The sequence below is a fragment of the Xyrauchen texanus genome, chromosome 35 (assembly GCF_025860055.1).
Source record: "Xyrauchen texanus isolate HMW12.3.18 chromosome 35, RBS_HiC_50CHRs, whole genome shotgun sequence".
Taxonomy (NCBI): Eukaryota; Metazoa; Chordata; class Actinopteri; order Cypriniformes; family Catostomidae; genus Xyrauchen; species Xyrauchen texanus.
The window spans coordinates 26,963,030-26,975,968 of record NC_068310.1 but is presented as its reverse complement, the minus strand read 5'-3'; the positions used below and the strand labels follow the sequence as shown (position 1 = coordinate 26,975,968).

Genomic DNA, 12,939 nt, shown 5'->3' with positions numbered 1-12,939 from the left:
TGAACCTTGGAAAAGTTGTGCTATTTTAAAGGCAAAGGTGGTCAAACTGAATATTGATTTGGCTTTTTTATGTTTACTGGACATTGAGTGACATTAAGTGATGAATGAAAACTATTTATGTCATTATTTTTGAAGACATCCTCACTATGCAAAATCTTTCCCAAGCGCCTAAAACCTTTGCACTGTACTGTATGTAAATATCAATGTGTGCGTGTCTATTAGTGGTCGTGAGACTTCTCAAACACATAGTTTTTCATTGAGAGATTTGAGTGATTTGATTTTGATTTGACAGCTGCCATTATATGAAAAGCATGTCTTGAACGTAAGAAAATGTCACTGAATCTGCTTCTGAGGCCTGAAATTTTGCTTGAGCGACCATCAAAGCAAATTCAGTGAGATTCATCTCGTGCTCCAAACATGCCTTCCATCCAAACACTCACTGCTGTGTTTTGTGCAAGTGTTGTACGGATGCACAATCTGAAACACACAAGTGCGCGCAAGTGTTGAAGGCATCCCATTCCCTTCATTTGTGCTGTGACTCATTCTGGTTTCTCTCACTGTCATGTGGGGTTTTTAAAATGCACATCGTAACTCTTTCTAAAATTCAGATGGAATAATGTTTGATATAAGGAAACAAAACAACCATACCAATTTTTCCTTCAAATATTTTATATTTTCTTTTATATAAATGACTAAAAATACAAAGAGCCTAATGAAGTGTTTATTTATGGATAATTGTATATGTTATTTGCTTTGAGAAGATAAGTTTCTTGAGGAAAGTTGATGATGATGATGATTATTAATAATAAAAAGAAATTAGTGCGCATCATCAGACTGAAATTTGGCATTTTTATTATACTTTTAACTGTCAACTTGAAAATAAAGAGAAAAATATATAAGATGTAGTTTTCATTTATAAAGTATTTAATTCAATGACTGGACTACTTAAAATTACACATTGTGACAAGCGACAAAATCGCTTACAATTTTACTGATTTTTCAGGGGGAAAATTAACTATATTGTGATTATATATATATCGATATCGTGATATAATTACTCGTATAGTGATATTAGATTTTGGTAATATCGCCCACCTCTATAAAGCCTATTTGATCAAAACCTGTTTTACTTGTTTTCTGCACTGATCACTGTCCTAGTATTCAGATGAAGCATTTCTGTTTTTGTGTTTAAAATAATGTGAACCAGACTTGCTGAGCAGAATTACGGAAAGAGTAATTTGTCTGTGTTGTCATTGGAAACAACGGTGTCTTGTGTCCATTTACCACACCTTATTCAGAGTTGCATAAATAAAGAGCATTTCTAGCAGAAGTGTAAGCTCTCTTTTGTAGCTTCTTTCTGCAACTTGCAGAAACCAGGTCCATTACATTCATTCCTTTATTGTTAGTCTTTTCTTCAAACATTCTGACCCAAAAGTAATTAAATTCTGCGATGAATTCCTCCTGTACGGGCTCCATTAAAAAAAAAAATGTTGTACATGATTTCAGCCTAGGGCTGCTTTATTAAAGTAAAAATCATAATTGCTGATTATTGCCCTTGATATTGTAATTGCGATTATTAATGTTGATTGAAATATTAAATTACTGTGACGTCACAAATTAAGCAAATCTGCGGTTCTCCAGAGTAGCAGAATTCAATGTTGGATATGAGCTACGCTCCAGTTTCTTTCAAGCATCTTTTAAGCTTTAAATATTGTAATAATGTTTGTTAATGTTTGGCCAAATAAAAGTGATTTTGAATGGATATCTATGGTATAGAATACATGACTGTACTACTCACAGTAAATAATATGATATATTCAAACTTATTAACAGCCCATTTAAATTGACCAAGTTACTGTGTTCAGTAAGCCGTTTGGTAGCGAGACAGGGAACCATTCATCCCGTTAGATCTTCAATTATGATCTTGTTCATGTAAGATCAGTGTTAGTTCATTTTTAGCCTCAGTGGTTGCACTTTGGAAATTAAAAACAGTCATTTGCTATCAGAGTTTGTGCTATTTGTGAAAATTTCAAATCTATCAATGCCTTTTTTTTTAGTCTTAATGGGCGTGATAACAATGATGTGATTCCTGAAATAGGCTTGTGACGAGGAGGAGGGTGTGGCTGGGCCGTGATGGAGCATGTGATGTTCCGCACTCTCGCGAATGCTCTCGTTAAATACAAAGCTGTCTAATCAGCATAATATATCAATTATTTACACTGCGTCTATGTCTTGATTAGAACAGGAGCATTTAATTTCGTCGTGTTAATCATTTGCAGTGTATTTAACATCTACGTTCAAAGCGAGCGCTGCAATATGCAATGAATCCCAAATAATTCCAAAGTGCTTTTCGCTCTTGTTCTACAGCTTCTTTTCAAGTGTTCATTCAAGTGTTAAATGATCCATCACAGATGTACTGGGACTAAAACCAGGCCAGCACAGGGCAATGGTGACATAAAATTAACATAATAATAATTCTGAGTTATATTAGATATACATATATGATGCAGGTGTGCTCACACCTCTATGGAATGAGATCTACTTTTTCATCATGTTATTGCAGCAAGATCTACCATGTTCAGTATAGGCTATACATTATCTCAATACCAAAATGTCAGTAGTTGGTAGTGAAATTTGATGATTCTCAATATCAGCTTCAAAACCACAACAGATATTAACACTAACTAATCTGTTAATTATGGAAGAATTGTTTCAAGTTTTTAATTATTTAAGACTAGTAAACAGTCAGTAATAAAATAACAATAAAACAGCAATGAATAGAAATAGATTCAAAATAATAGAACAAAAATTTTTTTTTTAACATTTTTAACAGCAGTAGGCTATAGGGTTGGGCGATGTCCCCTAAATTGGCAGTTGACGATGTTGACTGTAAAACATCGCGATGGACGATGATATCGTCGGTTGGGGGGTATATAATTTCATATAATTTTCAAAAATTATATGAAAAATTATAATTTCGTTATTTTACTAACCCAACTAATGACTCGTCGGCGCTTTATCAGTAGGTTGCACGACACGTGAAGCATTTTTTTTTTTTAGCTTTCACTTAAGAAGAGTTGTGCACTTTTTATTTTAATATATCTCTTTACATAAATACTATTTTCCACTTAAAAACTATAATTTCATTATTTTACTCACTGATGAGCAAAAGGTCGAGGCAGAAATGACCATGTACCTGCAGGAAATGGCCATTGATGGGGAAGAGGACCCGCTGACTTGGTGGAAAACGAACGACAAAAGGTTTCTGTTCATGGCAAGATTAGCACGGAAATATCTGTGCATATGTGCTAGCAGTACTCCATCAGAGCGGGTCTTCAGCACAGCGGGTAGTGTAGTTACTCCAATCCGCAGCTTATTAAAACCAGATAAAGTGAATATGTTGGTATTTCTGGCCAGAAACATCGAAATTTAAACATGGTCTATGGTGAAAGATATTAGACTTCTTTACGCATTTTTCGCCATCCGTTGCGGAGCTATTCGATTTTGCATATTATTTTTTAAACGTTCATTTGTGTAGTTCATATGACCACTTTACAATATTTCAATAACATAATTTATTTTGTAGCCTGTGCTGAAGTTAATTGTGCTGCTAATTATAAGTGAAATGTTAATGCCGAGTTTCGGTCTGAGTGTTGTTCCCGTTTTCTTGTTCTTTATTTGTTGTTCTTCTATGTTTTAATAAATGTGTGTTATTCATATTCACCTCATTTGTTTCATTTGATTTGACATTATGGATTTATGGCCAAGGACATTTTTCTTTAAAAGTATTAACCAGACAAAAGTTATTTGACGTTCGCTGGTCTGGGTTTATCTTAAACTGCCGCTTCAGTGTATACAAGAGCTGTACATAGCTCTATGTGACAATGAGCAAGATTTTCTGAGACACTACAACTACTAATAATTAATTAATAAAGGCTATTTTCTTGTAGCCTACAACATAAAATATTTTAATCTAAATGTACAGTGTAAGACATGTAAAAAAAAGACAAGAAGCTAACAATGTCAAGATCTATATTTGTGTAGCCTGCCTGACACGGTATTTTCACAGACTAACACGTCACGTCTCTGGCATATACTACAGTGTTTAAAATAGCATATATGCATTAGTTATATTCTCAATTTAATTTACAGAGCAATCCCTGCAAAGTTTTTAGGTTAACTATAGAAGAGACTAGGATTAGTGAGTCACACTAGCAAGACTCGCAAAAGGGGGCGTGGCATCACGATGGTGGCTCTACATAGTGATGTTGGTCAGCCATCACGATGGACGATGATATCGTCCATCGGCACAACCCTAGTAGGCTATCAACTATTTGAGAAACACATTTAAGAATGAAATGCAACATTAAACTACTTCTGGTCTTCACTGTATGATTATAATACATTAATACTTTTTAAAGCTACTGAAGTTACCCAGTCAAGAGCAGTGTGTGCATTCTTGTTATGTTTGTTTGATTATTATAATGACACACTAGATGGCAGCAGGTCTATTAGCATACATTTATTGTACATTTACTTTTTTCTCCACTGTTTACATTCACTTTAGACATCACTCTCTGGAATTTTGAAATGTATTTGACCGTTCAGGTGCGGATGAGCGTGAGCATTTTCGGAACACGTGCTTTTGCAGCACACACACATATGCCGCCTGTCAATCAAACAGGACGCAGCTGTTACTAGATCACTAGCGAATTATAAAATGACGTTCTCTGGATTACTTTCAACAGCAGAATATTGGGTTATTTTTCCATTATTTATGTTTTAATCAGTCTGCTTGTCCTATTGGGTAAGTCAATTTCTCTTTCACATGCCCACTTGTCTTGTACAAGCAGACAAGCATTAATGTTGAGCCCTGATTAAATATTGTATACAACATTCTCCAATAACAATTTTTTCTTCTGCAGTATAGCTCCTGAAGTAAATGTACATTGTTTTAAATGAGTTTTAGATATTATTTTGGAAAAAAAGGCAAAAAAGCCTTATCAAAAGCGTATATTGTCCCACTGTATAATGGGCAAAGACTATACTCTCTCACATTTGTTCACTTCGATCCATCTTTAACTCACAAAAAACAAACTTTCTTAATAGAGCTGTGTATCACTGATTTTCTTTATAATAAGATACACACATTGAACATGACACATTATGATTTACTACTTCGCGAGCCATCACGTTATAATCTAGCTGCAGCAAACACTTGAGTGTCAAGTGTCCCTGCACCAGAGTGTGCATCATCCATCTTTTCCCCGGTCACTTCATACAACTCATAGACGCCGTTGACCACACCATATTTTCATAACCCACTTGCTTATTATTTGAACTTTAAGAAAGGATGCTTTAAAGATATAACGCTAGAGTATTTCATTAATAAACGGAATGCGGCACAATAATCGTTTTATCTCGATTTTCTTGGTTTCATAATCATTGGAAGCCAGAATTGTAATTGAAAATAAAATTTGAAAAATGTAAAAGTTCAGCCCTAATGTAGGCTCTAAAAATTAATAAATTCTGACATCTCATTTGACATTAGGATTATATTCCCCACAGCATTATTATACATTTTATAAAAAATGATACATAGGAGATTAATATAGCACTTTAATTAGACCTCTGTAAACTGTAATTTTCTCTTGCAGTGTATATTCACTCTCGTGCTTAAAATGGACATTCGATCCCTTGTGCTGAACCACATAATTATAGTGTGCTATAATAAATGTAAATCATATAGATGTTAATCGAAGAAGCACAAACATCCGTCACACGTTTATTTTGAGAATTCAGATCGCTGACTGTTAAGCGCTTCTGAAGTGCGTGTCGGCATATAAAGCAGATAATATGAGATGATGATCAATGTTTATTATTGCTTTTTCTCCACATTAATTTCAGCTGAACTCATCAACACCTGCTGCTAGTGTGCAATGAATCGATTTCCATTTGCATGCCCATGTGAAGCAGACATAGGATGTTGCGCACATTGGATAGGACAGACGTGAAAATAAGTAAAAGTCCAATCGCCATGCAGCACATTGTCACATTTTAATGCCGTGATATATTGTCTAACAATAAAGTTACACCCCTAATATTTCACCAGAGAGGTTTAATGAGTATAATGTTTATTATTACTCACAAGATATGAAGTTGGTGACACGATGTATGTGCTGACTTGGCACGTTTCCATAGTCACATTTCTTTGCATGCCCTCTCCTCAATTTACAACACTTGATTATCTACTCAAAATAACAATTTATGCATTAAACAAGCATATGGATTGTCAATGATTAAGGATTTAGGTATAGCAAATCCCATCGTGTCACCGATTCAGGTAAAAAAGATTTTATACTTTTGCACCAATCCGTTCAGTAGAATCCTCTAGCACCGCAGGAATATAAAAATAAAAACTGTCGGCATACATTTTTGACGATAAGTGATCTAAAGCATCTATTGCACTGATTAATCAGCAAAACCTATAAATTGGCCTTGCATTAAACGGAGACAGAGCACGAATGAATTGAACAAAGCAGATTGGTCTATTGTTTTCAAACTGACATTAATCGGCTGCGCAGCACTGGATAGTCTGTCAGGAAATGGTAATCTAGTTGTTGTATGTGACTGTGTGCCTTGCTTTTGGGAATATGAAGAGGTCCAGATTTCCTGTTTTGTATATTCAATATTTTTCTTATTTAAAATTTTACGATTTAGTGAGTCACTAATGGTTTTGAAGAGGGCTGTGGGGAGAGTTGTGATTTTTAAGGAAACTCAACCATTTCTGTTGCATAAGATCAAGTGTTTCTTTGTTCAGAATTCATATGCTTTGACCAAACTTCTAATACGTGGTTTGTTTACCTTGCATGAAACATGAAGAAGGTTTTTTTTTCTTAAGTTTGATTGCAGCTTACCTATTTTTTCCATGATTCAAAAAAGCAGAAGGTTGATACTGAACACTTGGTGCTTATTTGTTTCCTTTGCATTTTTCTGTTACGTAGGGGTTGCTTACCGTAGCCAGAGCAGCGAAGGGGTCAGCTCTCTCTCCAGCTCTCCATCTAACAGCCTGGAGACACAATCCCAGTCCCTGTCCCGCTCCCAGAGCATGGACATTGACACTGCATCCTGCGAGAAGAGGTGAGACGCAGTGAACCTTTGTCCTCTCTGAACTCCTACTCAAAGATAAAGAGCGTGACGTAAGGGCTTGTGAAACATGACATGCCACTGGAGATGAAGTATTCTGTCTCACTCACTGAATACCACATATTTCTTTGTAAATAGTCTCTTATAACTGCTCTCTCTGGCGCCATCTTTCGACTGCTCTGGTGCTCTTTTCGCCACATAAGCCCTAAAGCATAAAGGTAAATGTTCATCAGAACTCTAGTTGTTGAATTGTCTAAACAATTAATTGCTCTTGTTTTAAAGGCTAGTTTTACAAAAATGAAAATGCTGTCATCTACTCACTCTCATGTTGCTCGATTATTCAAACTCCTCTTTTTCCATATAATAAAAGAGAACGGACTACAGCAATCCAGCTCCAAAAATTCCAAACTATACTATGTTTATATTGCTTGTTTGCTATATTCCATATTATCTGAATCTGTATGATAGGAACAGACAGAAATGTAAATCATAATTCCAAAACTTCCGGCCTAGCTCTCAAATCTGTTTCATGCTTATGCAAATTTCAAATCTGGTGTTTATTACACTTGCAAGAATTTTATTTACATACACAGGGCCCCAGAATGCAATTTCTCCAGCCAATGTGACTAAATTTAGTTGTAGGTCATGCTGGTGTGACTACAGAAATGGCCAAATATCTCTCTTCGATTATGTGCCACTGTTTGCTGTTCAGCAACATTAAACGACAAACGCTTCAAAAGCTTTTTGCTACACAAACCAATTATCAGCACACTTCTATGGACAGAGTAGCCCCCCTTGAGTTTGCTATTGTAACACTAACTGTATTAACTATAGTATTTTAGGCAGAAATATATTCATGATAAGTATTATACTGCAACTATAGCTCTTATTAAATTTATAATAGGCGACATTAGTGGAGTGAGGGAATATGTCATTTTTGTTACAACTATGGCAGTTACTAAACGTTTATAGTTTTTATTCATTGTTTTTAAATGTGTTTAGGGAACTGTTTTTCATTAAAAAAATGGCATAGGTTGTTTTATAGAAATCATGTTAAACCTAAATCTACAAATCCATTGTAATTAAGATCCATTTATTATATTGCAATATAGCCATTGTAGTGAAGATCCATTTATTATATTACAATAGTAATATATTGTAATAACCATGTGTAACAGGTAAAGGACAGGCAAGGAGGAGGCAGGAACCAGCTGAAGAGTAAATATAATATTTAATGATAAAACTCAACATAAAACAAACATAAACACACACATGCAGTGTGGCAGCATGCGTCTCTCTCTCTCTCTCTCTCTCTCTCTCTCTCTCCCCGAACCGGAATCTCCAGCTGCACTTTATCTCGCTTTCCCGCTGATTCAGTGCCGACCGTGCTCCATCACGGCCCTGCCACGCCCTCCTTCTCATCACACTCCTCCTCCACCTGATTCAGTGCCCCGGCACTTCCGGTCTGACTAACCCCCCCAACCATCTCTGTAGGGGAGATGCTTTCCTTCCGGCCATTTTCTCAGCCAGTGGTCCACCCCGCCTCTCGGCAGCAACCCCTCCGTCCCCAGGCAGACGGTCGTGGCTGCTCCCCTAGCGGATGCCGCGACAGTGCATTTCTCTTCCCTCCTGGGTTTCAGCAACACTATAATAGGTAAAGGTTGGGCAAGGAGGAGGCGGGAACCGGCTGAACAGTCAACATAACTTTTAATGATAAAACTCAACATAAAACAAACATGAACAAACACAGACACATGTAGCGCGGCCACGTGTGTCTCTCTCTCTCCTGAACCGGTGTCTCTGGCTGGCCTTTATCTCGCTCTCCCGCTAATCAGCTGATTCAGAGCTGGCCTTGCTCCATCATGGCCAGGCCACGCCCCCCTCCTCGTCACCATGCTTTTCTTAGCAGAAATCATGGTTTTGAAACAAAAAGTTCGGTTTTTATGCAGTAATACTGTAGTATCCATATAGGAACCATGGTTTTACTATAGTAATATTGTAGTAGCAATGACTGAAGTAACAGTGACTGCTGTCACTATGGTGTTCCTGGTGGAAATCATGGTTTAATACAATTAAACATGGTTTTAGAGCAGTAATACTGTTGTATCCATATAGTAACCTTGATTTTACTATAATAATATTGTAGTTACCATGACACTAACCATGTTAATTTTGTGGTTACTGTGATTTTACTACAGATACCATGGTCAATCCTGTTGAAGTGTTACCAAATAGAGTATTTTTACTTGGGATTTGGCAGTAATATACTTTTTTCCTGAACATAGAAAATTCCAAACTGTGAACCTAAAACCGTTATACAAACCAAACGATGAGAAATTTGAACCATTACACCCCCTAGTAAATTTTCAAAATGGCAAATGCAAAATAAAATCAAGGGCTTTTAAGCCTGGACATTTGTGGACAAAGCTAGTTCTCTTCTAATGCTCATTAAATGTAAAAAAAAGAAAACTTACGTCTGACTATCGCAGAACTCTGTGTAAGGCATCAATTTAGCCAGCGCCTGCCCTTTGTTAAAGAGTGCCAACTCAGTCACATTTACTGAATAATATAGCTCTATATAAATAAGCTGTTAAGATTACCTTAATGTTGTTATGTAAGGTGTAATGTAGTCAGCCAATTGTTATCCCACAATAAACCCTTGAGATGGTGATCAGGACCCTGATGCGAAGCAAAGGGGTCTTGTATACACCTATAGAGGTTTATTTTGCTGTTACACCCGGCTGACTGTACATTCTCCCGCTTATTCCATCCTTCTAACCAAATAAATAAATACATGGACATAAAATATTGATTTGCGTTGAAATAATGTAATTTGAGAAGAAAGAAATCGTTGAACAGCTGAAATCCACCTCTGGTTTGCGAGTTCTGTTGGTGTTTACTTTGTAAAATTGACTGTCTGACTCATTATTCAGCCTATTACAAGACTACTTGCCAAATAAATAAATCCACATGAAACAATGATTTGTTGAAATAATTTTATTAGCTTACTTGTAGAGATCACGCATTGAGCTGAGAAGCAGGATAGAAGGCGTGCAGAACTGTGATGAATGGTCTGATGCATCTTAATTCCGGGATGTGCAGTTGTTACAGAGCAATATCTGACTGCTAGATGGCGCCATTGACCAATCAGAATTGAGTATTACAGAGAGCTGTGCAATAATACCAGTAAATTTACATCTGAAAACCACTACCTTACTGTTGAGTGAGCATTTCAGTGAGACAAAATATGCTATATTATTTGGTAATTGCACTAATATTTGTAATATAATAATAATAATAATAATAATATCACTTTTATTATTACTTTCTGTTTTTACACTTAATTGGCCCCATACTGCCACCCCCCACCAGTGCTCCAATAGAGGTGCTGGTGCCTTGTTTACCATTTGTTTACCCATTGTGATAATTATATTTGTATCATTAGCTGGACAGAGCTGTCACAAAACATAAACCATTTTTTTACTATTCATTTTATAACACGTAGTGCTAAAATTGCATAACAATTAAAGATTTAAACTGCTACTTGAACTAGATCTCATCTTTGTGGTTTTAGCATGTCCCAAGTAGACGTTGACTCAGGAATTGAGAATATGGAGGTGGAAGACAGTGACCGCAGAGAGAAAAGGAACCTGTCTGAAAAGGTAACTAGTTCTCCCACTCTACTGAACCAGGAAAATCTAATGATACATCAAAGGAACTATCTTTCCATTGATAAAGATACAAATATATTGATCTGCAAGCAGTGCCACAGACACTTCAAAATGAAATGATAATATGCCAGTTGATAAAAATACCTCTAACACCTCCTTACATTTACATCACAATAATTAGAAAATGTGTTTGAATAATAATGCTGTGATCTTGGCATTAATGTGCACAGATCACAGTCTTTGTAAATTACATGTTGTGCTGATTCATATGTTGATTTGCAGGACTCCTCATGTAATCCTGATGTCTCTGAAGAGCAGGCTTTGCAGCTCATCTGTAAGATTTTGCGTGTTTCTTGGAAGCAGCAGGACCGTGATGTTATCTTCCTCCCTTCACTTGCAGCGGAGTTCCAGAAGAACCCTAAGGATGGTATGAAAAAAGTGACAGAGGAACAAAGGGGGAAATGGTAGAGAATTCCTCTCTCTGCTGTCATCCCTGTAATTGATCTGCATTATGCTGTCTTCTAGTTTACTCTGACTTCAAAGACCTGATTGGCCAGATTTTAATGGAGGCTCTTATGATATCCACACATTCTCGTGACTGTAATCCATTCGCAAGCTTGACTGCCACATCTCAGCCAATTTCTGCTGCCAGATCCCCTGACCGCCACCTGACTCTTGTTCCACCCTCCAACCAGAGCGACAGTCCCATGTTGCCTTGCGCTGGTTCATTTGGTGCCAGCTCTCTGTCCAGGCAAGTGCATTTTCTGGCATACTTACTTGAGATTCACCGTTATTCTTGATACAGATTATTTTTATGTGTAAATGTCTGATAATAACTGATAAGGATAATGATGAATTTAAAGTTTTTTTTTTTTTCTGCTTTTTTTGGCACATAAATAAGTTAACCATTTCTCAAAAATCTGAAGGTTAGTGAGGCTAATAGTCTGTATGGAAATGTTTGTTCTATAAGAAAAGGCCTATTTTATAGACAACATACAGTTGCCCAAGTCTTTTCACTTGATATAAATCTTTTGGAATTTAAGACTTTGTGCAATGTGTCTTTCACTATATAAGTTCTTCTTTTTTTGGATACATACCAGACTTCTATCTGTGAACCTGATAAAAGAACCAATAATCTATTAACTGGAAAAGTATAAATATTGGTCAAACCAATTATCCATATATCATTAATATATAGAATAAGATCTCCTTCAAAGTAATTGTGTACAGGATGCACTGTGGGACCACCTACATACCCACCTACACCCCTCGGACTTACATCCTTGAATTCATTTCTGTTTACATTTCCTACTGTTTTATTTGTTTCAATGTTTCCACTGTCATTCTCAGTGTCTCTTTTTTCTGTGTCTTATATTGTGTGTAATCTATTATTTTTTTTAGTCTGTATGGTTGTAGCCCAAACCCGCTAGCTCTCAGCTCTGCCAGAATGAGCGCTCCATCTGTCCCACCACCCTCTGCAGCCACCCTTCAAGTTCCCCCCAGTCCTCCAGTTTCTCGCCCTCCCACCAGCATCCCGTCTCTCTCTCCATCTGCCCCTCTGCCTATCTCCCATAGATACAGGCCCTATTCCCTCAGCTCCTCAGTTCCCATCAGCCCAAGTCCCAGATCTGCAACCACAGGTATGCCCTCCAGCCCCTCCCCCAGACAGCGTACCACCCATTCCTCCATGCCATTCCCCTTCTTACCCAGCTCTCCCAGCACTATTGCGAGACGGACTGCGCTAGCAGCACGGATGCCCTCTAGGTACATTTTCCAGCTGTTTGATGTGAAGTTGTATTGACTAACACAAGCCATCTTTATGTGCTTTTTAAACAAAGATCAAGTCAGTCTAGGAATTACATTGAACTTGCATGCATCATGTTTCAAAATGTAAAGCTATTGCATGTGAGTGAAAATGTAATATAGTGTAGTTTAGAAACCATTTAAATTTTTTTTTTTTTGTAATTCCCATTAATCTCATTTGTCACATTACTGTAATACAAATTATATTTTTATTCAAATCAGAATAAATATTAGTTAAAAATATGGTTGTGAAAATAATGTGACAATGCAAAAACATAATTTTGGACCTAAAAATAAGCTTAATTTACTAATTTAGGAA

General features: G+C 36.6%; 1 protein-coding gene across 2 annotated transcripts in view; it reads left to right on the top strand.

Moving 5' to 3' along the window:
- Positions 1-12,939, top strand: part of ube4b (ubiquitination factor E4B, UFD2 homolog (S. cerevisiae)) — a 43,467-nt gene that overhangs the window by 5,907 nt on the left and 24,621 nt on the right. Inside the window, exons 3-7 of one of the 2 annotated variants that reach the window (XM_052105252.1) lie at positions 7,005-7,140; positions 10,721-10,808; positions 11,100-11,244; positions 11,343-11,568; positions 12,219-12,581. In XM_052105252.1, the coding sequence (XP_051961212.1) occupies positions 7,005-7,140; positions 10,721-10,808; positions 11,100-11,244; positions 11,343-11,568; positions 12,219-12,581 (958 nt within the window). The remainder of the gene's footprint in view (positions 1-7,004; positions 7,141-10,720; positions 10,809-11,099; positions 11,245-11,342; positions 11,569-12,218; positions 12,582-12,939) is intronic. The other variant, XM_052105253.1, reaches the window with a different exon arrangement.